The sequence below is a fragment of the Alligator mississippiensis genome, chromosome 2 (assembly GCF_030867095.1).
Source record: "Alligator mississippiensis isolate rAllMis1 chromosome 2, rAllMis1, whole genome shotgun sequence".
Lineage (NCBI taxonomy): Eukaryota > Metazoa > Chordata > Crocodylia > Alligatoridae > Alligator > Alligator mississippiensis.
In genome coordinates, this window is record NC_081825.1 from 237,551,116 (window position 1) to 237,576,781 (window position 25,666).

The following is a 25,666-nucleotide window of genomic DNA, read 5'->3' on the forward strand; positions in this document are numbered from 1 at the left end:
TGTTGCTGGTCATGCAGATACAGCCTGAGGAGCCCCTGCAATCTGGGTCCAGCCTGCAGCCTGAAGTGAATTTGTCACCCTTGGTCTAGGCAAAATTGCCATAAAGATTGGGCAAAAGAAATCTCGTGAGGTTCAACAAGGACAAGTGCCAAAGTCCTGCACTTAGAATGGAAGAATCCCACACACTGCTACAGGCTTGGGACCAAATGGCTAAATAGCAGCTTTGCAAAAAAGGACCTGGTGGTTACAGTGGACAGTACGCTGGATATGAGTCAACAGTGTGCCCTTGTTGCCAAAAAGGCTAACAGAATACTGGGCTACATTAATGAGGCAAACACAGATCATCCAGATGTGGCCTCATCACTGCCAAACAGAGGGGAAAAATCACTTTCCTCAATTAGCTGGCCACACAAATCATGACATTTTTTTGTGATAAATTTAAAGTATGTTATAGTAGGTGTTTGAGTTTTAGCGTATGTTTTTTTTTTTGTTTTTTTTTTCTGGTTCCAAGATGATCGTCAGCCAGCCAGCTGCCACTCCCCCACAAAAAAAAAAAAAAAAAAAAAGTGTTTCCAAGAGGGCAAGGGGAGGACTTCTGGTGGCAAAGGTCAGAGGTTAGAGCACAGGACATCCAGTCTCAACATGTTGACCATGGAGCAAGGCAACTGTCAAGGTGTGGTACTATCCATGAAGCCCTCAACAGCTCACCAAAACTCATTAAGCGGCCCTCTGGCCGAAATAATTGCCCGCCCCTGAGCTAGACTGTTCTTATTGGTGGCAAATAACAGGCAAGGAGCAACAGTCTCAAGTTGTAGTAAGGAAAGTTTAGGTTAAATATTAGAAAGAACTTTTTCATGGGGAGGGTAGTAAAGCACTGGAACAAGATACCCAGAGAGGTTGTGGAATCTCCGTCCTTGGAAGTTTTTGAGACCTGGCTAGACAAAGCCTTGGCTGGGATGATTTAGTTGGGGATGGTCTTGCTTTGAGCAGGGGGTTGGACTAGATGACCTTCTGAGGTCCCTTTCAACTCTAATTTTCTATGATTCTGTAATAGTGGTTACAAAATTGTTCTCAGAATAATAATGGTTTACTGTCAAACTGAGAGAATATTTCAGTTGAAGCCTTTCCCCTCCACCTGATCTATCCTGAGTCTAGTTCTCTTTGTTCTGTCCCAGGCCCTGTTCTTGTTTGGCAAAACAGGGTGTAGGGGTATTAAATGTGAAGATGACCCAAAACTGGGAGAATGATGATTAGTTATGTTAGCCTGAAATCAGGTGGAAGGTGGCCCCATAGAGATTAACGGGGGTAGAGAGACATAGATTTTTTTGTAGACAGCAGCCCAAAAAGTTAGATGCTATGAATGGACTGGGAAGGATTTCAAGTACTTTGGAAGGCAGGATCAGGATTGCAATGACCTTGATAATATGGAGAAGTCCAAAACAGAAAAAATGAAACTTAACAAAAACAAATGTACAGTGCTGTACTGTGTTTAAAAAGAAAATAAATTAAGTCAAATGCAAGTTAGTGACTATCTGCCTATCCAGCTGTACTGCACAAAAGGATCTTTAGGTTGTTGTGGACTACGGACTGAATGCAAGTGAATTGGCAGTGTGAAACCATTGTGACAAAAGTAAATAACGTTCTGGATTATATAAAGTTTAAACAATAGTTTCCTCCTTAAAATGCAGGGTGCAGTTATTTGTCTGTGTTTGATCCTGCTAAGATCTCAGTGTCTTGTATTGGGCATTATACTTTAAGACAGATGCATCCCTCTGGACTCTCTCCAAATGGTCTACAACAAGAATTAATTCTTATTCAGGCATAGAAAAAATGATCTGCAAGGAACTGCTTGTTTGGGTTTTTTATTAGAAAAGAAGATGGATATGAGGCAGAAGTTTCCTACATGTGAAAATTTGTTGCAAAGAGGGTTGTAGTCAGTTTGTCACTTCTACATGAGGGTTGTGAGCAACACTGGTTTAATGTAGAGTTGCAGTGATATATTGATTGCCTATTGGATTGGCACCGATTGGGGAGAAGTGGGCAGGCTAGAAGGGAGGGACAGGCTGCAATTGGATCTGGACAGGTTACAGGAGTAGGCGGATGAGAATAAGATGAGATTCAATACTGACAAGTGCAGGGTACTGCACCTAGGGAGGAAGAACCAGCAGCATACCGACAGGCTGGGGAACTCCCTTCTCATCAGTGCAGAGGCAGAAAAGGATCTTGGAGTCATTATAGACTCCAAGATGAGCATGAACTGCCAATGTGGGGACGCTGTCAGGAAGGCTGATCGCGCCTTGTCATGCATCCACACATGCATCACGAGCAGGTCCAAGGAGGTGGTCCTCCCCCTCTATATGACATGTGGTCAGGCCGCAGTTGGAGTACTGCGTCCAGTTCTGGGCTCCACTTCAGGAGGTATGTGGACAACATCAAGAGGGTCCAGAAGAGGGCCACTTGGATGATCAGGGGGCAGTAGGGCAGGCCCTACGAGGAGAGGCTACGAGACCTGAACCTGTTCAGCCTCCACAAGAGAAGGCTGAGAGGGGATCTGGTGGCCGTCTATAAACTGGCCGAGGGAGACCAGCAGGCAATGGTAGAGTCACTTCCCCCAAGCACTATTGGGAGCAACAAGGAATAATGGCCATAAGTTGATGGAGAGTAGGTTCAGGCTAGATACCAGAAGGCACTACTTCACAGTCAGGGCAGCTAGGATCTGGAACCAACTTCCAAGGGAGGTGGTGCTCGCTTCTATCCTGGGGGTCTTCAAAAGAAGGTTAGATAGACACCTTGCTAGGGTTGTTTGACCCCAGCATTCTTTCCTGCCCATGGCAGGGGATTGGACTTGATGATCTGCTCAGGTCCCTTCTGACCCTACCAACTATGAAACTATAAGGAAAATTGACATTATTGGCAACTGGGCTTTTTTGGCTGATGTGGCCGATAATGTTGCCGATAAATACTACATGCACATGTGCAGCCACAACATGCATGGGGCCAGGAGTGCAGCCTGGCAGTGTGGAGAGCAGCATCTGGCTGGTGAGTGGGGGGGGATGAGAGGGCAGATCAAGGCCCCTGCAGTGAGGGAGGGAACGGGGCTGAGGCAGGAGCAGGTGCTCTAGCCAGGGCAGGACGGGGCATGGGACTGAGCTGGTGGCTCATCTGGGGGTGGGTAGAAGGGAAAGTGGCTCCCAATGTTGTCTGCATCCCCGGAGGAGGCATGGGGGACATGTGTCCCCCTGGAATTGTGCACAGGGCAAGGGTGGGCTGCCGCTGCATGCTTGGGGCAGGGGCTGCTCCAGCCTCTGCCCAGTGGCTGTGCTCCAGTAGGGCGGGGTGGGTAGCAGCCACCCCAAAATTCACCGTAGCACCCCTGCCTTCCCAGCGCTGCCACCTGCCCTGTCCCACCTGGCTCAAGAGCAGCCATAGAGTTCCTCATACAGTTCTAGGAGCTGTAGCAATTAATGCTGCTGCCACTTATCCTGCCACAAAATTTCCAGGCCTTTGAGAAGCATCTTGTGGTGGAAGGAGCAGCGACTACTGCAGCTCTGGGAGCCACAAGAAATAACACTGCGCCTGTCAAATTCCAGCCCTGTGGGCCAGGTGACGGCCCCAAGCTCTGGATCTGGACTGCAGAGCACCACTGAGTTAGGCAAAAACCTGTCAGAGTGGTCTAGATCATTGCTTCTCAAAGTGGTGGTCCGCAGAGCGGCCAGTCACCGGTCCGGAGCGAGTTGCCAGGAAAGAATGAAATGTATTTTCAGAAGCATAACATTGATATGTCATAGCACCACAGTTCGTACGTTCCAACACTCCAGGTGATGTCACAACGTACGAGGTGAGGAAAGAGAGAGAAACAGCCGGTCGCGCATTTGTGTAGCACTGTTACACGCAGTTGCTGCCACCGACTGAACCGGGCACCAGTCCCTGGCCCACTGGAAAAAAATTGCCTGTCTGCCACATCAGATAGTTTGAGAAGCACTGGTCTAGATATACTTGATCGTGTCCCAGAGCAGAGCAGTGGATCAGTTGATCTCTTGAGGCCCCTTCCATACCCAAGATTCTGTATCTTGGTAGACTTTGTCGTGGTGGGGGCTGTGGGCACGTGTGTGTGGTGGGGTGTGAGTGTTGTGGAGCACAGGACTCCCCTCAAGGGTGCGGTGGGGGAAGGTGTGGGTAGATGCGGTGTTTGTGGGGCGTGGTTGTGGGGCTTGCGGATATGGCGGGGTGTGCATGGGAGCCCCTACACATGCCCCGCAAGCCGTTTTGCACCTGCCCCACAACAGCCTGGAGCCCTCATGCTCTATGGAACCGCCCCATGCCTGCTCCAGATTCATCCCCGTTGGAGCTGATCAGCCAGAACCCAGGCACAGCCTAGACCTCGTCTGCTCTGCACTGCCTGCCTGATCTGGTCTACAGCTCCAGGTTGCACCCACTGGGCTGCAGAGGCCCGGGGGAGGGCAGCAGGGCAGGGAGTCTGAGCCCACAGTGGGCAGCCCGCCTTCACCCTGCACACAGATCTGGGGGGCATGGGTCCCCCCAGGAGTGTTCACAGTGGTAGGCACCCGGCCCCACCCCCTGCCTGAACGTGCAGTGAGCAGGCAGCAGTGGGGGGGGGGGTGCCAGGCTCCATGCTCTGCTCCACTGCAGCAGCTGCTGCCTCCTGCAGGTGGCAGCCAAGGCTCAGGTGCACTGCTGTGGGGGGACAGTGGGGTGCAGACCCTGGTCCCAAAGGGCTGGGGGGACGGGGCTGTGGGTCGGGGCTGAGGGGCACCAGCAGGGCTGGGGGGGCTGAGAGTGGTGGGGAGTGAGGGGCACCAGCGAGGCCTTTGTGGGGGAGGGGGGAGGTGAGGAGCACCAGCAGGGGTGAGGAGCTATGGCTTGGGAGTGAGGGGCCTGGACCTGCATCCTGTTGAGTGAAGGGGACAAGGGGAGCTCTGATTTTTTCCATGATAAAAAACCCAAAATCAAATACCAAAATTTATAGGTATTTAGAATTTATTTTATTATAGTGATTGAAGCACTGGTAGACTTCCAAATTGTTTTAAAATTGTAAATATATCAAGAAAACATTGTGTTCAACTGATATATATATCGACTGAGAGATGTATATAATGACCTTTCATTTTAATCATGGATTTTCAGGTTTTTCTCAGAGAATTTGAGATTTTTTTTATTTTTTTTTTTAATCGGGGAACACCAGGATCCCGGATAATGAATGATCTCTCTCTTCCATGCAATTCTGCCCTTTCCATTTTGTTTTGCTGCATTTGTAATTGTTACAGTTGTTGCAATTGCTTTCAGCTTGGAATTGCTTCCATTGGACCCTAGTGTGATCAGTTATTGAGAAGGCAGAGGAGACTGCTGCTAAAACAAAAGAAGCTCTGCCCCATAATAAGCTGAGAACAGTATCTCTTCTATGTAGTCTGCCTGGATTAATTTCTAGGTTCCCAAATTTCTCAAGCAATAGCACATACAGTACTGTTAGGCCTGTCCAAAAGTCTGATGTCCTTATGTGGGGCTCGAACCAAAGATCTGTTTGAGGAGTCCTGAGGATTTCCAAGCAGCTGGAATGTTGGGCAGTTCACATGCTCTGCTTCAGCTGTGGCTTTATATAGTCAGAATGTCCCGCCATTGATCTGCAGCAAATTTAGCCCTGACATACATTTTTAATGTATGCTATCCGGTAGGGTTGGACATCTGAGTAATAGCCGTGGGCTAATGAATGTTGTGCCAGGAAGTAGTTTAATGCCTCATATTTTCTCTCTAGACTATTTTTATTGTCTAGAAATGTGTTCCAAACACTTTGCATAATGAGTTTACTGGAGTTGACTGTAGTTTTCATGCATTATTTATGCACAGTATCACTAACTTGTAAGCCACAGGCACACTGGAGCCACTATTACAATTAAGTTTACCTCAGATGTGGTTAAATATACCCACGTTCCCATAGTTTGGCCAGATTAATTTCCTAAAATCCGAAGCCTCTCTTTTTTTTAAATGTCTATAGAACAAAGGGAGGCACTTTTGCCGTTGAAGTATACAGGCATCTTACATACTACTTGCAAAACATCCATCTTGTCTTGCTGTTTGCCATGACTGATCTACGCTATTTCCATTTTCACATACAGTTTTGCTTTTTATGGGATCTAAAGCCATTCAGAAGGCTGGTAGTATCCAAGACAAAACTTGTTTTAACCTGGTTGTGCCAGGAGGCTTTTCAGAATTTAAAATGTATCATGTATTTCTTTTTACCTTCTTAAAACATTTTGGCATATATACACAGAAATCTCTGCTTATGCTGGAGTAGTCAGAGCCTGCTTTTTTTTTTATTTCAGATACTTTAGACTGGACTGGCTCAGGTACAGAGATGGTCAAGTGTCTTGGCTAAAGTTATGCTCTGAGTAAAGTGACTCATTTAGGGTTTGTATTCAAAATCTAAAAGGGTCTGTTATGTAATCACTAAGCAAACACCTTGAATTTTATTGTACTTTTTCTAATGATTGCAAAGTAGTTTACAAAGTTGAGTCTCTTAAAATTTCATAGGGGTAAATGGGAGAGAACTAAGCACAGAGAAGGGAAGTTTATGCAGTGACGAATACAAACTTTTCCAAGTCTGTCAGTGGCTGAGTTGGAAATAGACTTTGGGCCTTTCCTCTGTCACTCATGCTGTTTACTATATCTGGGTGCCTAAGAGCTCTGGCTGAGAGATTCACATGCTCTTTGCAGAGACAAAACTGGTTTTTGCTTTTCATAGCGACAACCAATAGCAGTTCAATTCACTTAGTATTTTTAGTACCCTGTCACAAGCAGTACCCAGTTGATTGGGCAGTAAAACTTTTCCTGTAATCATCTATAGTTACTATGATATGTTTTAATTAGCCAAAGCAGGTGTAACATTAGCTCTACATGCTAAAAGCCATTTTAATGTTACATGCTAACGGGTGCTAATAGCCATGTATGTTCCACTGACCTATTTCTCCCCATCAAGTCCCACGCTGCTCTTTTACACTCGTGCATGGTGAATTCTGTGAATACTCAGCTAATATTAAGCAATATCTTAAACACATGCTGGGCATTACTCCACTAAACTACAAAGTAGCACTGGTTCAAAGATATTGGGGAAGCAGAATGGATTTTTACACTTACAGAAGCCTTTTACAAGGGTGAAAAAAACCTTTGTTCTTGGATTCACAGTAGCTGCTTTGTAGAAGAAAGTGTGCCATTCTGAGCTCCTGTTTCCATGTCTTTTATAGCATAATGGAAAACTAGGGCTAAAATTTCTCCGACTTGTATTGTGAATTCTGTTTGAAGAGCCTATTAAAAACATTTTAGCAGTTTTCTTCATGGTCATGCTTCATGTTTTTTAAAAACCTCCTTTTTGTGCAGATCTTTTGAATAATCTTAGAACCACGTAGTCTAAAACCTCACATTTGTCAGGCATTTGACATCAAATATTGGCAAGAGCATTTGGCATACAGGTTATCTAATACAGTGGTTCTCAACCTCATTAGACTTGAGGCACCCCTAGGAAAATGCTTTCTCTTAGTTTTCAATCATTTTTTGACTATGGAAAAAATAAAAGAGCAGTTTCTCTATTGTAGAGAACTTGGAAAGGCCACAACAGTTCAGAATGTTTAAACGCTATGGGTTCCTATTTGAAATGTCTGGGCTTATCTTGTGAATCATGTTTACACACCTCATAGTGCTAACACTATGTAGCACCCTGGGGCACTCATGAAAAGATCTTCAGGCACTCCAGGGTGCCATGACCCCTGATTTAAGAATCACTGTTATAATAGCTATGTGTGCGCACGTACACACTTCATGCCTTCATTAAACTTTGCTATATAGCGATGTCAAGTATGCTGCTAGTACCTGGTTTTTGGTACTTTGTGTTGGAATAAATGTTTTTGTCTTTCTGTCTGTGGCTTCTTGGGGTTCCTTGATCTTTGACAGGCTTTATGTTTTAAGTTTCTTATACTTGAAAGTTGTTGTCAGTCTTGGAAGACTTTTTGTTTTTCATAAGAACCTGCAATTTACTGGGTCAGACCATAGGTTTATCTAGCCCGGTGTCCCAAGACATGATAATGTTGTACACAGAGGGTGTGTCTACATATCACTGTATGGCGACGTTACTACCATGCCATGCTTTAATACTATCTTTTGGAAGTCCTAAAGCATGGCACAGTACAGGTGGTTACTGCACCATGCATGTGACACATGGTTAGATTTTGCTGCTACAGCAACATAGCTGGCAATTGCGTGTAGACCCATGCAATGGCTACATTGCTGTACCGCACCATATAGTGACAGTGCAATGTGTAGACATGCCCTTAGTGGCCTGTCTCTAGCCATTGAAGGGAGTTGCGGGGGCAGGCATTGTGGTTCTTGGTGGGCCTAGGACCACTGTCATGGCACAAAAAAATAGACGCGTCTCTTTCAATGGCGGAGAGCAGTTATTGAGGGAGAGGGTAAATGGGGCACGTCCAGAATTTTCCTCCCTCAACCTCTGAATGCTTGTAGTTACAGTGGAAGTTCTGATTCATGGACTATATACCCTTATCTACTATGTTCAGTACTGGCTGATGGATCTTTCCTCCATGAACTTCTCCAGTCCCTTTGAAAATGTGTTAAACAATCAGCCTCCACAACTCCTTGGGGGAGAGTCCCACAAATTAATTAAGCATTGTGTGGAAAAAATTTTTTTCTAGTTTTAAACCTGCTACGTAGACATCATTTTGTCTCCTGTGTTGCTGATTCTCTGTGTCGCATGAGGCTAGATCCAACCTCTTTGCAGGTCTTAGGTTGCCAACTCCTGTTCTTAGATCCCTTTTGAGGCGGAGGACCAAAACTACTTTCAATGTTCGAGGTGCAAATTTTCATCACAGTTTCATTTGGTTTAATTTCACTTGTCTCCTAAATTTCTTAAATATCCTTTGTGATCATTTCAACTGAATATAATGGTTTCCTCTTTGGTGAGGTGAACTCACCGTTTCCACTACTTGCTTGCCTATGGAGCAGGTACCTTGTCTTGGAAGAAAATTGCTTTTTGTTGTGCAGTGGTTAGGTAAAAATAGAAGTATTAATCTGGAGCATAGTTTAAGGCCTGTATATGAGAGAGAGGTATTCTTTTAAAGAGGAAAAGAGAGAGAGACTATTCTAATATGCAGCATTTTGGTGAGAAATAACTTGTTTTAATGTCTTTAAAAAAAGTCAGACTAGTGGAAAAAAGCTTTTGTATGTTCTTTCCTGTTTCCAGGTACAGGGTAAGATCTTTCCAGAGAAATCATTATGGTGCGACAACGAAGATGCATGTTATGTCATATTGTCTACAGTTCAAAAAAGGTAAAAAAAAAAAAAAAAAAAAAAAAATTAAATTAGTTATATATACATGATGCTGATATTTTTAAGTAAAAATTATTTGCTGTGTAGAGTATTAGAAAACACACTCCTACCTGTCCCCCTTGACTGTTGCCTCTTCATTATGGAAGGCTCAGAGATCATGGCAACTTATTTTCTCATTAACATCATCATTCACAGTATACTTATACCTATACCTTGTTTACTGTGTTGAAATGAATTTGTATTTTTTAATACATGTCTGTACTGCATAATAGAGTACCTCATAAATATGCATGAATCTTTTTTTTTTTTTTTCCATAATGCTTTTGCAATGGTGGAAGGTGCTATTCCTGTTTTGTACATGAGGATCTGAGGGGCAGCATCTCTCACAAGAAGTCTTTGGCTGAGGCCAAGGAAAGAATGGAGGGTTTGGGTTCTTTCCAGCTCCTTAACAATAAGTATTTTTCCCACCTCCAGTAGCTGCATACTTTTTCTTTGTGTGCATGCAGTGAGAATCATGATTGCTCTAGACTAGGGCTGTCCAACTTCTAAGCAGACAGGGGCAACAACAGCATGGGCCACAGGCTGTATGGGCATCTTCTGCTGCAGTGTGCTGCACTGTGTGGGCACCCCAGCTCTCGCCCTCAGCTCCAGGCTGTAGGTTTCCCCACTACACAATGCCACACAGTGCCCTGGGTCACAGTCTTCTGGTCCTGCAGGCTGTACTGCCTTGCCCCACCCCCTGTGTGGGGGCAGGAAGTGGAAGCTGGAATAGGTCCTGCAGAGCAAAATATCAGATAATGATGCAATTTATAGGTGCCATGCATGTACCAAGATATAGTTAAGATTGCTCTAGCAATCTTTCTAAAATTATAAATATTCTTACTTCTGAGTGCTTAATAGTATTACCCACATTATGGCTTGTATGAAATAGTTAAAATATATTACTGTTTACAGCTATTTGAGGAAAGTGATGGAATACTCTGTACTGCACAGTGTTTGTAATTATTGAAGCCCTTGTCTCATTATGCACCTGTGTACACCCTCTAGAGATGTATCACTTTCCATATGTATCCTAAAAATCTGTCTTTTAGGCAGAGAGGGAGGGTAGAGAGTGCAACTTTTCTCTTTGCTTCTGTGGTCATATGTCAGATACAAAACTATTGGAGGAGAATACACCCTTCTGCAGAGCAGGTTACATAATTCCCAAAGAAAGTACTTTTCAGAGCTGATGCTCTTTGGACTAGTTATGAGTTATGGTTTTTTTTCTTCCTTGTAGGAGATGAATGAACACATGAGAAGCATGCTTCATCACAGAGAACTTGAAAACCTGAAAGGGAGGTATGAGAGTGATCATGAAAACTGCCTTAAGACTAAATTCAGCTCAATTAAAAAGTGACAAATTAGTTATTTGCTTACAGAATGGGTCTCTTAGGTGCCTTGCTAATAAGATTTTAAGATCTGGGTACAGCTTATCTTCACCATCTCTGGAAATCAGCATGAAGGATTGAAACTGCAACAATGTTAAAAGTTAATTTATTTCACCATATAAACCTGTTCACTTTCCATGTGTTGCTTAGATTGTGAGATCGCAAAAGCAATTGTTAACCTTTTTTCAAATTTTATTTAAAGGAAACTTAAGTTTTTGAATACAAGTCAACCATGTAAGATCTCTTAAAGAATCAAATGGAAACTGTGTTATTGCATCATATTTGTGACTATATTAAAAAAAGCTTTAACTGTGCTTTAAAGGAGACCAATATCACATCTAAAGCTGTGGATGTGTTCTCAGTTCCCCCCGACCCGCACCCTCACTTCTCCTCCCCCAATTTGTGAAAGGGAAGGAGGGGGAAAATCAACTTTTGTCAGTAAGCATGTTGTGGATTTGTTGAGAACAAGAATTTTACCTTGTTCTTATTTTCATCATTGTGGTTGTCAAATACTACGTTCTTAGTTGGTTGCATTGCATCCTTCAGATGTGTCTTAAGAGTTAACTATCTTAGGAAGGTAGAATGAAACCAAGCACAATAGATAGAGCATTAATAACATAGTTTAAGTTGTGTCTCTTTCAATTTCAGTTGGACACTTCAGCCTGTGGCTTTTGTTGTTGTTTGTTTTATTTCATGTCTTTGCAAATTTAGGGGAAACCAAATTTGTGCATAGATTATGTGTAATGTGTTAGTTTTGAGATGCACTTTCTTTAATAGGAAATACTATGAGGAAAAGCCCTTGTTAGGAGCATAGAAATGTCCCTAAATTTTGTTTCAGCTGTTTGTCTAGGTCAGACTTAATTTTCTTAGTGCCTTACAATGTTGTTACGGGTGAGTGAAAGGTATAGTCTGAATCAACTCGATAATATGCTGTTGGACTAAATCCTCTAGAGAAGCTGCACCAGAGGAATATGCCACTGTCTCCTACAGTGTAAACATTTTCTTAATCATCCTGCAAAACAAGGTATTTTAAAACTTCACTATGTTAGATTTAGACATTCTGATTTATGCATAATTTCACTTTAATGTGAAACGCATCCCCATAATACGTACATAGTATGTGAAATATGCTAACTGGGAGCTTGGTCCTTCTGTGCTAGATGGTATAAAGGCTGTTGATTTAGATAGAAAAATTCCCTACCTTAAGAGAACATGCATGTAGGGTGGGAGTAAGAATAGATGCGGAGGGCTCCTATACATGTGCAGCAAGGCTGCTCTGATGTGCTGCACATCAGAGCAGATTCGATTAATTGAGTCTGCTGGAGCGTGGTAATTACCATGCTCCAGCGTCACTTATATCAGCATACCTACGCTGAAAAACGGTAGTGGGACGCTTTAACTAAAGCTCATTGAATGAGCTTTAGTTGAAGAGCCCCCGCCGCTATTTTTCAGCATGGGGATGCTGATACACATGACGCTCTGGGCTCATTAAAGTGTCCCCCTGTTCCCCATCCCAGAACATGTGTATAAATGCCAGGAGAGGTGAAGAGACTTGCCCTAAGCAAGTTGAGAGAGCTTGGAAGAGAATCTAGGTCTCTTAAGACCAGTCAATGTTCTAGAAGTATACTAGATTATGAAGCCTCCAGCTTCAGGATACTATCTCAGATCGTATTAAAAGCAAAAATTCAGAAATCAGATGATCTTTTGATTGTTAAAGGTTAATGGCTTCCAAGCCATGTTTTTATGGTGATAAATACATGCAAGGTGTGCAGATTTTCTGATGTCAAAACTGATATTCTCCTGAGCAGAGAATGTGCTTGAGGGATGTTTTATAGCTTTTTAAGGAAGGCTGTTTACTTCTTCCTCACTCCACAGTAAAGAGCGCAGTTCAGTATACAATGGCTTTCGCTCCTTCACAGCCACACTTCTTGTCTCCCGCTCCGGTCCGTTGTCTTGTTCTACATTTGTTTCTTGGTTTTTTTGTTTCTGTTCTTACCATCCTTTTGAGGCCTAGGCCTGGCTGATGCTACAGCATTCTGCTTGCAAAACTTTGGGCACATTGGTTTCTGGCATCAGGAAATCTTTCTATCAGGAGAGCCATACCCTCTCTCTAGAGTGAAAGACAGCTTTAGCTGCCATCTGGGAGTGGACAGTTGTGTAGATACTCTTATGCCTTCTGCTAGGTAGTACTATTTCTTCAGCAGTCTACTCCAGGATGTACTTTTGTGTTCTGGTGGCACAGTTGCAGCTGTAGAACTACCAGAAGCACATTGGGGTGTAAATGGGTGTGGGCAGTAGTGGCTGCTGTCTGCTGCCAGAACTTCTGTCAACAGACCCATACGAGTGTAGACAAGACCTGAACTTTCATTGCTGCTTTTTTTCAAACTTCATTACCAGTAGTTTCCTGCTCAACTTTACCTTGTTGTCTTTAGGGCTGCGAGCGATCTGAAAATGTGCCTGAGCTCAAAAGTATCTTAGTACTGCTGTCATCTTTCTCACTCAGCCATAGAAGACACTTGTTCCGTGGCTGAACAGCTGAGAAGGGGTTGCTCTGAAACCAGTATGTCATCAACATTAACATTAGCAGTTGTTGCGGGCCTCCTGTCTTCTGGCTATTTTTTGGATGTCTTCTACAATATTTGAAAATGGTAGTTATTTTGAATCCTTTTGCAATTGTTGAGTTTGAAATTAGATTTAGGGGGTGAATGTGGTGCAGCTGGCAGCTTTAAAGTCCAGTTGTTGTATTTTGTAGTTTGAACTGCGGAGGCACTACTTGCCTTCTAATTTATCACTCCTTTCAATAACTTCTGTATTTTGAAGTCTCTTCATTCCCCAGCTAACTTGCTAATTCTTTGAAGAGAGATACTGGACATAAAAACTACTTCAAAGTGCATAACTTGTTTGTACTAACAGATATCCTCCTTGTTAAGCAGATTTTTCCAAGATTTTGTTTAGACTTCTTTTGTTACATTTTGCTAGTTACACCAGCTGAAGGTTGGATTGTTTTGAGTTCATTATTGAACTCCTTTAGTCTTCAACTTGAGTCTTTTGAAATCATTATTTTATGTGAAACAGGAAAATATTGAAAGAGGGATCTTTGAAGTTGATGCTATGAAATGTCAAAAATGTTGTTTTAGTTTTTATTTTTTTAAATCACCAGAGAAATATGATCTTAACGTTTCCCAAGTGTTCACACCTCTCAGACTTTTTGTAGACTGAAGAAGACATATCAGCATATACTCTGGTCACATTTTTAAAGCTAATTTACGTAACTGTATAGGGTAGAAATTCTTAAGTGAAAGCTTTGGTGCTTGAGCATGCTTCCTTGGCACAAGGCAAAGTCTATCATATATTCTGCTCCTGTTAAGAATATGGGACCCTGATTGTAATTCAGCTGTCTTATGAAATCAGGGTGTTTTTATGAGGAACCTCTTTGGGCCAATAAGTAAAAAAAAACTGAGTGGTTTGTCTTGATTTGAGACTCATGTTGAGCCTTTGCATCTTAACAAGAGTATGGGCATTAGATTTGGAAGTGGAGTTTTTCTTGGTGGGTGGTCTATTTTTGGCATTTTATCACTTATCAGAGATTGGTCTAACTTCAGCTTTTGTGCAAATTTCTCATTCTCCATGTCTGGGATACAGGATCTGCCATTAAAGATTCCATAACCTGGAAAGATTCATATGGTTGGTTCCATTCTATCCCTGTGCTGCTTTGCTTGAAAGAGTAATGCTTCTTTCTGTCCTAAAAACCACTGCTTCAATTTTTAAGTGAAAACTTAAATTCAGGACAAAATAGACAAAATAATCAACTCGATAGATACTTGTTAAGCCATTGAGCTTATGGCTCTTATCCCAGACTTGCTCTTCTGTGTTTCTGAGAACATTAAATTGGAATATAAGAAACGGCAGCAGTAGTCGTAGATGTAATGTGTCTGACATGTAGTTCTATAAGTAATACCATAACAACTATTGGGAATGAGATAAAAGTACTCTAAGGAAAGATGGTCTGTGAACTTTAAATTTAAGAGTGCTTCTGTATGGGGGGAGTGATATCAGTTGTGCATACTGAAATTCGTAACAGGAATTCAAGGTTAGGATTCTTAAACACTCTTATAGTATGGATGGGTTTTGTCCTATTTTGTCACGATATCGTCTCCTCCCCACCCTCCTACTGTTGAATAAATAACCTTTCCAGTGGTAACTTACACAATCATTTCCATGGAAGGGTAGTATGAAGAAAATATTTGATATATGTTGAAATTGTTTGTTGGAACTTTCTGGCTGGAAACAAGTCCTACCTATTTCTTAAGTCTGTCAAATGTTTCAGGAGACAATTTTGGAACTGGTGGTTCAGAAATTGGAAGGACTGAGAGTTGGTTTTAACGTACCAGTTGGTAACAGGAAAGTAATACAGTACTGGTCTTGCACTGTATTTAAATCTTGCAAAGGATTTTGAAATACTTTACAGCGGTATCATGCATTATAGGCACCCAGGAGATTGTTGTTTCTGGCTAAAATGTCTTTAAAGTATAGTTCCTGTCCAAGAAATTACATATAAGCAGTACTTTTTCAAGCAAGAGACCCACTGGCAATTCATAGCTTAAAGTGTACAAATGTTGTCCCTGCACAACTTTCCCTGCAAAATTGTTTGCCATGTGTTGATTAAATCTATGCTAACCCACTGAAAATAATGAGGTAATAGTACATGTATTGCACAGCAGAATTTGTCCTGTATAATCCTTATTCTTGATAGCAAATAGTACAAAAGAGAGAATTTAGCTTGGCGCACACAAGCCAGGTTGAGTTTGCCAAACCAGTGTTAGGGAAATTATAATTGTACTTGTGATCTGCTCACTTGATCTGAAAATGATTGAAACTGGAAACATGTAAACGTTGTATGTTAACTTAAATTTCTACTAATTTTACCTCTAAATTACTGGCTGATTGTTTAAGTGTCTTAACTGTGTTGAATTTTAGTCCCAGTTTTATTTATAGAAAAAAATAATAGAAAAGCAGGGAGGATTTTTTTTAATCTGTTTTTCACTCGAAAGCCTTTTAAAAAAAGATGTAGACTTTTTTTTTCTTTTGTAAAGCCAGCTGGTGACCCTGACTTAGGCCTGGTTCAAATAAGGTTACCACCTCAAAGTCTTGTGGCTGGGAGATTTTTCTTTCTCTCTTTAGATTTGTTTTGTTTGGAAAGTAGCGGAGATAGAAACAAGATTCTTTGGCCTCCACTTCCTTTGACTGAAATACTTTACACCATAGTGATATTCTGATCCATGGGATAGACTTTTTGTTATCATTTGAATTAAGGGAATTGATATAGGAATATGAATATTTAAAACAAATAATCTGGTATTGAACTTCTGATGGTTCATATTCAGTTTTTAAAAAAATACTAGGTGTATTCAGTTCATTAGTACACTACTTATTACATATTTCTGCTGTGGGGTAAAGCTTAAGGAGTCATTTGTCCAAAGAACTTGTCTAGATGGGTTTTTCGGCTTTGCTTTTTAACTTTATCTGTTGACTCTAAATTCCACACTACATGCACTTATCTCCATTTGGAACATAAGAGAATTCACTTCTGCTTTCATAATTAGGTGTTTGGGGGTACAAAAAAGCATTATCAATGCTAGTTTTGAGGCCTAGCCTCATAACCAAGTTGGTCCTATTAATCTGGTGTAGTACGCACATACACGTGTTTGAGTTGGGGGGGTGGGATTCCTACATGACCTTCACTTTTCCTGCTGGACCTAATTTTCTCTTCATTTTTTTAATGAAATGATCTAAAGATTGGTCATAGCAGTATATGGGAGTGTTTGGGGGTGGGGGGGGGGACTTGGAGTGTTTTGGGGGTGGATTTGGTAGTTGCTATACTGCAGCGTTCTCTGAAACATGAGTAAAAACACTTGCCTAATTCAGCTGTCGGCTTCCTCCACCTGAAATAATTATGTATTTTTTAAGATAAGCCTTCTAAAGCAGAAAACAGACCTCGTGCACATTTGAACCAAATAAAGTACAGTGAACTGAAGACACCCTGCCATCATTTGCTCTACTGTGGAGTCTTAGCATTCCAGGCAGAGGTCTCAGCTGTCCCAGTTTAGGTTACTGTGTTAGGATTGGTTGCAGCAATGTACTCCCTCCTCTCTCTGTTAGATTTCACTGGGGCAAGGCTTGAGGCACAGATTAAATCCAGAAGCTGTCACCAGGCTTCCCTAGTGCAGCTGGCACCATGGATGTGCTTTAGAGCAGCTTTTGCTAGCTCTGAGGCCCTTCACTCTGCCTCTGCTCTCATTATGTTTCCTCTGAAAAGGTTTTGAGTACAACAATTCAAGAAGAATCCCCTGTCCTAATTTATGCTGCTTTATTCCCAAGATTTTTACCTCTTGATTGTTGGAAAAGAACCTTTTAAAATTGACCATCCAAAAGGCTAAAAGTTTCTTTGAAAGAAAGAAAAATCAAATAATTTTAATGTATCGAGCAAAATTTTAGTGCTTCATAGAGAAGCAATTGATAAAGAAACTGGCATATTCAGAGGAAACATAGTAAGATCTGAGTTGTCTGTCATGCCTGTGGGCAGAATTGAAAGTCCACCCTCTGCCTTTTTCCCCAGGGACAGCAACCATGAGTGTCGTGTGTGCAGGGTGACAGTGGTGGGCTTATCAGCTTATGCCAAGCACATCTCCAGCCAGCTACACAAAGACAATGTCTACACCTATGACAGGAAAGAAGAAGAAGGGAAAGAAGAAGATGAAGGAGAATACTTTGACAAGGAACTAATTCAATTAATCAAGCAAAGGAAAGAACAGAACCGGTGAGTTTCCTTCTGTCTTAGATGTTGTGTGGTAGAATTACTTTAACTACTGCTCTGCTTATGGAGAAATTTAACTGAGGGGCAAGTGTTTATGGAGTGCAGTGTGTGTGCAATCAATATGCTCATCATAAGAGTATTTAAGAGAACAATTCATAAGATATAACTGCAGTGTACAAATGCAAATATTCCCTCCAACATGCTCTGATAATTAGAGTTAGCCATTGTCTTTGGAAGATTAAGCCTAGGCTCCTTCCTTGCATATGGTGTGAACAGCCTGGCCGCTTCCCCCACTGCATGTGTTGCTTGTGCATCCCAGCCCCCTTCTGCTGCATCACTGAAGCTGGAAGAGGTGGGAATGGGGCAGTGCCCAAAGAACCCAGTTGCCATGGCAGAAGCAATGGTGGGAGTGGGGGCAGTGGTAGACATGCCAGGAGCCAGCATGCTGTATGTTAATTGTTCGGGAACTTTGTTTCCCGCAGGCCACCAGTTAGAGAGTCCTGAGTTATTAATCCTAAAATGAAGCAGAATTTTTTTGGATGACTGTCTTAATGTCATTGTGAAATGCATTGAATCTTGAATTATGTTTTTTGTTTGCCTGACATTAGTTAAAGATAACTTTAGCTGCTCACATGGAAAAGTAATACTGCATAAAGCATAAGATTTCTGCTTCCACATTTGGCCTGCAGTTGAGTACACATTGTTAACATGTTAGAATTGGTACAGAGATATATAATTTAAAATAATGCAGGGGTGTCAACCTCCTCCCTTTGTCCCTCCCACCCATATCAGTTTTTTACTTAGAGATAGTATCAGAGAGGCAACATTCCTATGGTTTCCTGCTCTAAAACTCTTTTTACTCTGGAAGCATATGATTATTTCAGATCTATTCTGTAGTAGGTTGAGGTCAATTATAAGGCTCTTAGAAAAATCTGAATTATTTGAAGATTTAATAGAGAGAGAATATGAAGTTCAGTCTGTTGACAACCAAGTATTATGTAAGCAGATGCTGAGGTATGAACATTCTCTGGTCTGTCTTTCCAGTAACTTATAAAATCCATTTTCTCTAAAGTCAAGAAAGTCTCTATAGTCTTCTATCAAAGATTCTTACATTCAGACTCTTCTTACAGGATAAGTAGCTTTAGTATTGAACTTTCTGATCCTACTCAACTGCCAGTATTTAACCCTCAATGCGTATGTGATAGAATAGATTCACCAAATATTGTAGGGTTGGAAGGGATCTTAAGGGTTGTTTGCTTTAACCTACACACAAGCAGGAGTGCTACTTTTAAATCATCCCAGTCCAATGCTTATTCAGCCTTCTCTTGAAAACCATCCAATGAAGGAACTTCTGCAACTTCCCTGGACAATTTATTCCATTGCCTTATTATTCTAGTAAGGAAGGGTTGTTTGTTTTTTTGTTAAGATCTGATCTAAATCTACTTTGCTGCCATATGTAGGCATTGCTTTGTACCCTGTCCTCTGTAGGAACGGGGAACCATTGTTCTCTTTCCTTTATGGCAGCCTTTCAAATATTTGAAAAACTGCTGCATGTCCCATTATTGGCCTTTACACCAAGCTAAACACGTCTGTTTCTTTCAACCTTTCCTCATATGGCTTGCTATCCACCCCCTTCTTTCATTTGTTGTCCATGTCTGGGCCATCTTTTACTTTTCCACATCCTGCTTAAAGTACGAAGCCCAAAACTTCACACACTACTCCAAATGAGGCCTGACCAGTGCTGACTAGACTTGCACTATCACCACCATGTTTTACACCTGTTAGTTTTGGTGATGCAACCCAAACTTTCATTTGCTGGTTTTTCCCCTGCAACTGCTTCACACCAAAACCCAAATGCCTTAGCAAAGCTTCTATCCATCCAGTTATCTCCCATTTTGTAGTTATGCTTTTGATTATTCTACTCTGTGTACAACACATTTGTCTGCATCGAATTTCATACTTTCGTCCCTCACCCGGCTTCCTAATCTGTCAAGATTCTTCTGAATTCTACTCCTATTCTTCAAAGTGTTTGCAGTCCTGCCTAGTTTTGTATCCTCTGCAAACTTGCTCGGGAGGCTCCCTATTCTGGCATCCAAATCATTAGTAAGCTTATTAAGTAGCGCTACAGCAAAGACAGACCCCTGTGTAGCTCTACTCAGAGCCTCTGCCCATTCTGTTTATTATAATAGTCAATTTATAATTACCTTTTGTATATGACTTTTGAGCCAATTATGTGTCCATCTTGTAGTAATTTTATCCCGAGCACATTCCCCCAATTTACCTATGAGAATATACTGTTCACTGCAAAAAGGAGGTCAGATTGACTTGACATGATTTGTTCTTAACAAATCCATGGTGGCTGCTTGTGATTGCCTTTCTTCCTCCAGATGTTTACGAATTAAATTAATTTGTAAATTGTTCCAGTAATTTCCCAGGTTTTGAAGTAAGATGGACCAATCTGTAATTCTCCAGGTCCTCCTTTTTCCTTTTGTTTAGTTTTTCTTTCAATAACGTAGCCACAAAACTGTATCAAAAACATATATATGGGAGCCATATAATAAAAATACATTTTGGGGTACAATTTGTGATAATCTACACACTGTATTTACCTGAATCCAAGGCTACTTTGAATTCAAGATGATCCCTCAATAATTAGATTCTACATATGGAAAACTTATAAATATGTTATAATTTTCCATGTAGAGAATATAATTACTGAAGGATCATATTAAATTTGTTCTCCCTACTGCTGTAACGGGGAAAGCAGTGGCATAGGGGTGTGCCTGGGGAGGGGAGGGCAGTATGCCCTCCCTGTACCTGCCTCTGCCACCCTGTGGTGCCTTGGCCCCTGTTCCTCTGTAGCCTCTGTTTCTCCCCTGGCTGCCTCCTGCAGCTTCTGCCAGTTCCTGCATCCTCTGTGCCCCCCCCCACCCGTGCTTACTGTCACATACAGTTCTGGTTCCATTCCTCCTGGGGACATGGAAGCTCTGGCCCCTGCCCAGCCGCAGAGCAGCAGCTGACTCCGGCTGCAGTCCAGGAGTGGAGCTGGAATCGAAGCCACAGCAGCTGCCTGTCCTCCCCCCACTCTGCCTTGTACTTGAATCAAAGATGACAGGCTTTTTCTTTCCGCCTCTCCCAATTTGAATGGGGAATTAAACCTTTTCTTGGATTCAAGTAAACATGGTGAATGTTTTAGGGACTTCTTCAAAATCACTGTGTGATAATGCCCTGGCCCCAGATATGGCCTGGGTGCATCCTTGAGATGCACTCCCAGGGTGGTGCCATACTTTGCCCCAAATCAGTCTCCACTGTCTGCTGCTTGATCACTGAGAATCAGCTGAAATGCACCAGAATCCAACTCCTTGGCCTGTGGTGTTTCAGCCCTACTGCTCTCACTCAGGATTTTGCCAGCAAGATAGATCATATCCTTGTCTGGTCATGTGCTCGGAAAAAATGGATCCCCTTTCCCATGGGAACAGCAAGCCCTGTATTGGTCAGATATCCTGGGTTCACAAGTATCAATGGCAATAAGTGGGTTAAAAGGGATAACAAAGAACAAATATAAGAAATAAATAAGACCTAGCATAAGAAATCAGTAACCATATGTTGAAATACAGACAAAAACAAGAGTAAACAAACCAAAGAAAATAGAACAATAATTGTTCTTACCCTGTACCTTAAATCCAAGGACATGGTTTCTACCCAGCTCACCAGCTGGGGGCCTCCAGCATTTGCCTGTCTGGGAAAAACTGATGACCAAGCAAAGCCCTTACGGGAGACTTAAATACAGTTGTTTATCTGGCCATTAACTTACATCACTGCTTCATTTCTAGGGAGACTTGCACTATGCCAGTAACATATTGGTGCCCCTGTGTCATGTCCCATCCCCCCCAATCTCCTGAAGGTACATGTTTACCAGATCATAAATCTCTCCTTACCCAATTAAGTCCAGGAGCACATAAAGTATTTGATGCAATTTTGATATATCTTTATATTACAGACAATTTTGTTTTAGAAAGGTAGTGATTAATTCCAGCAGCCCTCAGCTGTTCACACTTAGAAAAGACAATAGTAGAATTAGCATTTATTTGACAAGAGTTATTTGCTTTTAAATAATCCCTGCCAGACAAGGATGAATTTATACTTTAAAGAAGAAACACCAAAATACAGTAAGAACTTTTCCCACTGAGGGGAAATGACAAGAGGGACAGATATTGGATTAGTAAATCACCATATCTGAAAAGATGCATAACACATACAGATATGAGGACAATAGAACTGAATACAGCTTAACACTAGCTTCCAAACATTCTGTACTGAAATCTCTCCTTTAGGTTTTAGCGTATGTAGCTTTGGAAACTTTTTTTTTACTGCAGGGTTCATTGAGAGAGAGAGAGAGAGAGAGGCTTTGAATAAAATACCCTTAGCTAAGGATAGAATCAAAGTGTGTCCTTTCAGTCTCAGTTGGCAAATGAGTAAAATAGATTTTCTGTTTAGATTGTATTGAAAAACATCTGAGCTTCACATACGGGTTTGTTGCATATACACTGTTTGAGTTAAAAATACATATTTTTATTGCAAAATAATTATGCCATTTACCTTATTTTCCTTTAACTCTTACTAGAGACTACATTGACTGCTAAATTATCATTCATAAGCTTTTAATTTATAATAGGAGTATAGGGTGACAGATCATCTAGGACCACTGACCTTAAGCAAGGTATTACAAATACATTACTTTCTATATCAGCCCATGAAGTGTTTTGTAAGGGATGGTACAACATTGCTATGATTCTAAGAAACTGGCAGCCCTCCTTTCAGTCTATCTATCCATGGGACCATTCCTGTGAGGCTTCTCAGGGGTCTGGAAATTTTGGCAGTGATGGATTGGGGGCAATTAGCACTGTTACTGCCCCCCCCCCCCCCTTCCCAATTTCCAAACCCTGGGGGCCAGATAACATGGTTGGGGTGATGGGCCTGATTGGGTGCACATGAGTCTGGGCTGGGCCAGGCCAGTGGGCCTGATGCAGCACACAGATTGACCCCACACCACTCATTTGGCCCACAAGGCCAAACGGTTGGGCACCACTGGTAAGCTTTAAATGTTGATCTACTTGTTTTCTTCTTGCACCTTTTTTTCCTCTACCTTCTGCCCTTCTCCAGAATTAGGCTTCTTCTCCAAGTTCTCTTTTCATTTGGTTTGCTGCCAAGAGGTTTGATCCCATCTTAATAGCAAGCCTCTTATCCATGATATCTGCCTGTTAGCAAAGAATCCACCACCTGTTTCTGCTTGTCCATGTAGATACTACTGATACTGCCAGGACAAGCAGTAATGAGTAGTGGTCTGAGGGACAGATGACCCCTAGCAGTTGCTTACCAATATCTTGAATACAGGCTCCAAGAAGCACAACTCATAGAGTCCAAGATCTGTTTGACAAATTGGTGCCTCCATCCTCCTCAGGACAGTCCATAATCACCAGCCTTCTTCTTGGTGGTGTGATCCTGGAACCTCCCTCCCTAAGGCAATTAATTTCTTGCCTTTTGGTCTACAGAGTCTGTGTCTCATTTTTGCCATCGGTTTCTCCTCTGCTGCCTATTCTCCAGCTGTTCCAATGCAGAGTATCTGAAAGTGGTTGCTTGCCTCAATTTGCATTGTGGATTCTGGGGGCTCTTTTGTATGGCAGTAACACGTTGCTGCTTCTCTTCCTTGTTCTTTTACATGTTCTGCACCAGCTTCTCATGCTTCTGATTGAGGAAGTCCTTAATATTTTCCTCCAATACTGTACAGCAGGGATATTTGTACTTCCAGCTCTTAAACCTTTTCCTCCAAGATGGACAACAGCTTGTAGTTGGTGCAGATGAAGTCATGTTGTCCCTCAGGGAAGAATGTAAACATGGTGTGTCTAATGAAAATGACAATTGCCAATTTATTATCTATTTTGTCCCCTTACTCCTTGGCATATGGGCAATGGGAAGGGAAAAAAGAAAAAACACAACCTCCTATTTGCTTCTGGAGTCCTGCAGTCCCTTTGGTTTCTCTTTATATTTGCAGGAGGCTGCCTTTTATTAAGCTTCTAGGCCTGAGCCTGCCTGGTTCACACCTGGCCCTCAGTCAGCTCCACAAGTCCCACTCTGCACACAATTGCAAATGCATAGTTAGACAGGGCTACAAAACAGACTAGACAAGTATACTGTCACCGCAAAAAACAGCCCATAAGTTAATCTTGCTACTGATCTGTTCCTTCACTCTGCAGTTCTTAGGCAAACTTCCTTTGTTTACTGTATTTGTAACTTCCTGCCAAGCTTGAATATTATGCAAAGAGCAATAGATACATGCTTGAGAAAAAATCTTTCTGTAACAATTACTACATATCATGGGCAGTTTGCTATATGGCCCAAACTAGAAAAATAGTTAGTTTCTTATGTTTGAAACAAAGTTTGCATTCATCTTTAATACCTAAATATCTTTTTTAAAGTTCTAGAAATCAATATGTTGCATTCTTTCTCCAACAATTAGTCTTGATTAATAGCTTTAATCTAGTTTTCCTTCTGTTCTTTATCAGTTCATCAGCATTAGTAATACATAGCACCTAATGGATAGATACTCTTTCAGGTCAATCCTTCATTAATTCAGATTTTTCTTCTCTAACAAGGTTTTCTCAAATGCCTCCTAAAGAGTTATTGAGGCATGTGGGAGGGAAAGGGAGGATATACAACACGGAGTAACTTCTGCTTTGCTCATAACTTCTACAGTCCAATCGCTAGCAAACTGAAATGGAGTGTTTTCTCCTTCACTCTTAGAGTTCCCTGTGTAACAAAGATAAACATCTAAGCAATCTAAGTTTTCTCTTTGTAAACTTTAGTAAAAAGATTCTGTGTGTGATATAATGACTTAACTATAAATGCAAGTAAGTCTTTTCTTTACTCTTCTGGTAACCAATGTAAAGCATCTTTTGTGAAATTCTACTTGTCCAGAGCAAATCCATTGTTTTTCATAAAGGAAATATCAGGATGGGGAACATTTGATCACAATAGCCAAGGTATAATAGTGTATTTTGCATTCAAGCTGGTAAATGTTCGTGGTGGCTTTTAAAACTAAAAAATATCAGCTCTCTTTTTATGAGAATGGAAAGCTAATTTGTTACTTAGTAATCTGGAAGCTGAGTTTTGAATGAAAGTAGATTGTTCAGCTTTCTCCACTGTGCTTGCTTCACAAGCTTGGTGAGAGTCAGTAGGGAGGAAAAATGAACCTAACTGAACTGATCATTCTATTTGCTATATATAAAATAGGGAGGGGTAGTACTCTGTTTTATTTTAGTAGAAGAGAATTAGTGCTGGATTGTGGTAGTTTGCAGAAGTTAAGCTAGTATTTTTTTCCTTTAGGTATATATGTGTGCTTTGGAATTTAAGGCTTTTTTTTTTTTTTAATGTAGCTCCTATGTTAATAAAGGAACTGTTCAGATTTTGCTGATCTGCAGTTATTCAGTTTCTCTTGGGAAAACTTGCGCTTTTCCAGGAGAAACCACAACTAAACAGGTGTTGAGGATTTTTCTTCCAGAGCAAAAATGACCACTCCAGAAAGAAAATAACCTGGATTAAATCACTCCCAGGAAAGTTTATCCTGATAAAGCAAATGTCCTGAGAAAGCAAAGTTTACCCTTCTTGAGAGAAGCCATAGTACAGTCCTCCAGCACCCCAAGGGGCTTCTTCCTTCTCTTTGACAAGAGACAGTGTGTTGCTTGGGTTGCTCAGCTGGAGTAGTAGAAATGCAGGGAGCAGAAACTTCCCCTTCACAATCCCACATTGTGCTGCAGGGAGATACAAGCTGACCCTGAACAGCAGTGTGAGTTGGCCAGTCAGGGCTGCACTGTGCACTGCTATCATCTGTTGCCAGGCAGACTAAGGGAGCCTACAGAGCATGCTGATTTGTGTGCACAGGGACCCTCTTGCTGCCAGCATCAGCACTGCAAGCTCTGTGTTCAAGGGCTCAGAATTTGAATGTCTGTCCAGGCACTTCTGGGTAAGTTTTTTGTTTTTGTTTGTTTTTAAACCAGTGGAACAAACTCAAGATGCAGGT

The 25,666-nt window shown here is 41.7% G+C and overlaps 1 protein-coding gene across 1 annotated transcript in view; it reads left to right on the plus strand.

Annotated features, from left to right (window-relative positions):
• The window catches only part of ZNF106 (zinc finger protein 106), a 64,215-nt gene that overhangs the window by 3,983 nt on the left and 34,566 nt on the right, over positions 1 to 25,666 (plus strand). Inside the window, exons 2-4 of the mRNA XM_014595517.3 lie at positions 9,263 to 9,348; positions 10,625 to 10,686; positions 17,392 to 17,592. Of these exons, the coding sequence (XP_014451003.1) occupies positions 9,295 to 9,348; positions 10,625 to 10,686; positions 17,392 to 17,592 (317 nt within the window). The 5' untranslated portion in view covers positions 9,263 to 9,294. The remainder of the gene's footprint in view (positions 1 to 9,262; positions 9,349 to 10,624; positions 10,687 to 17,391; positions 17,593 to 25,666) is intronic.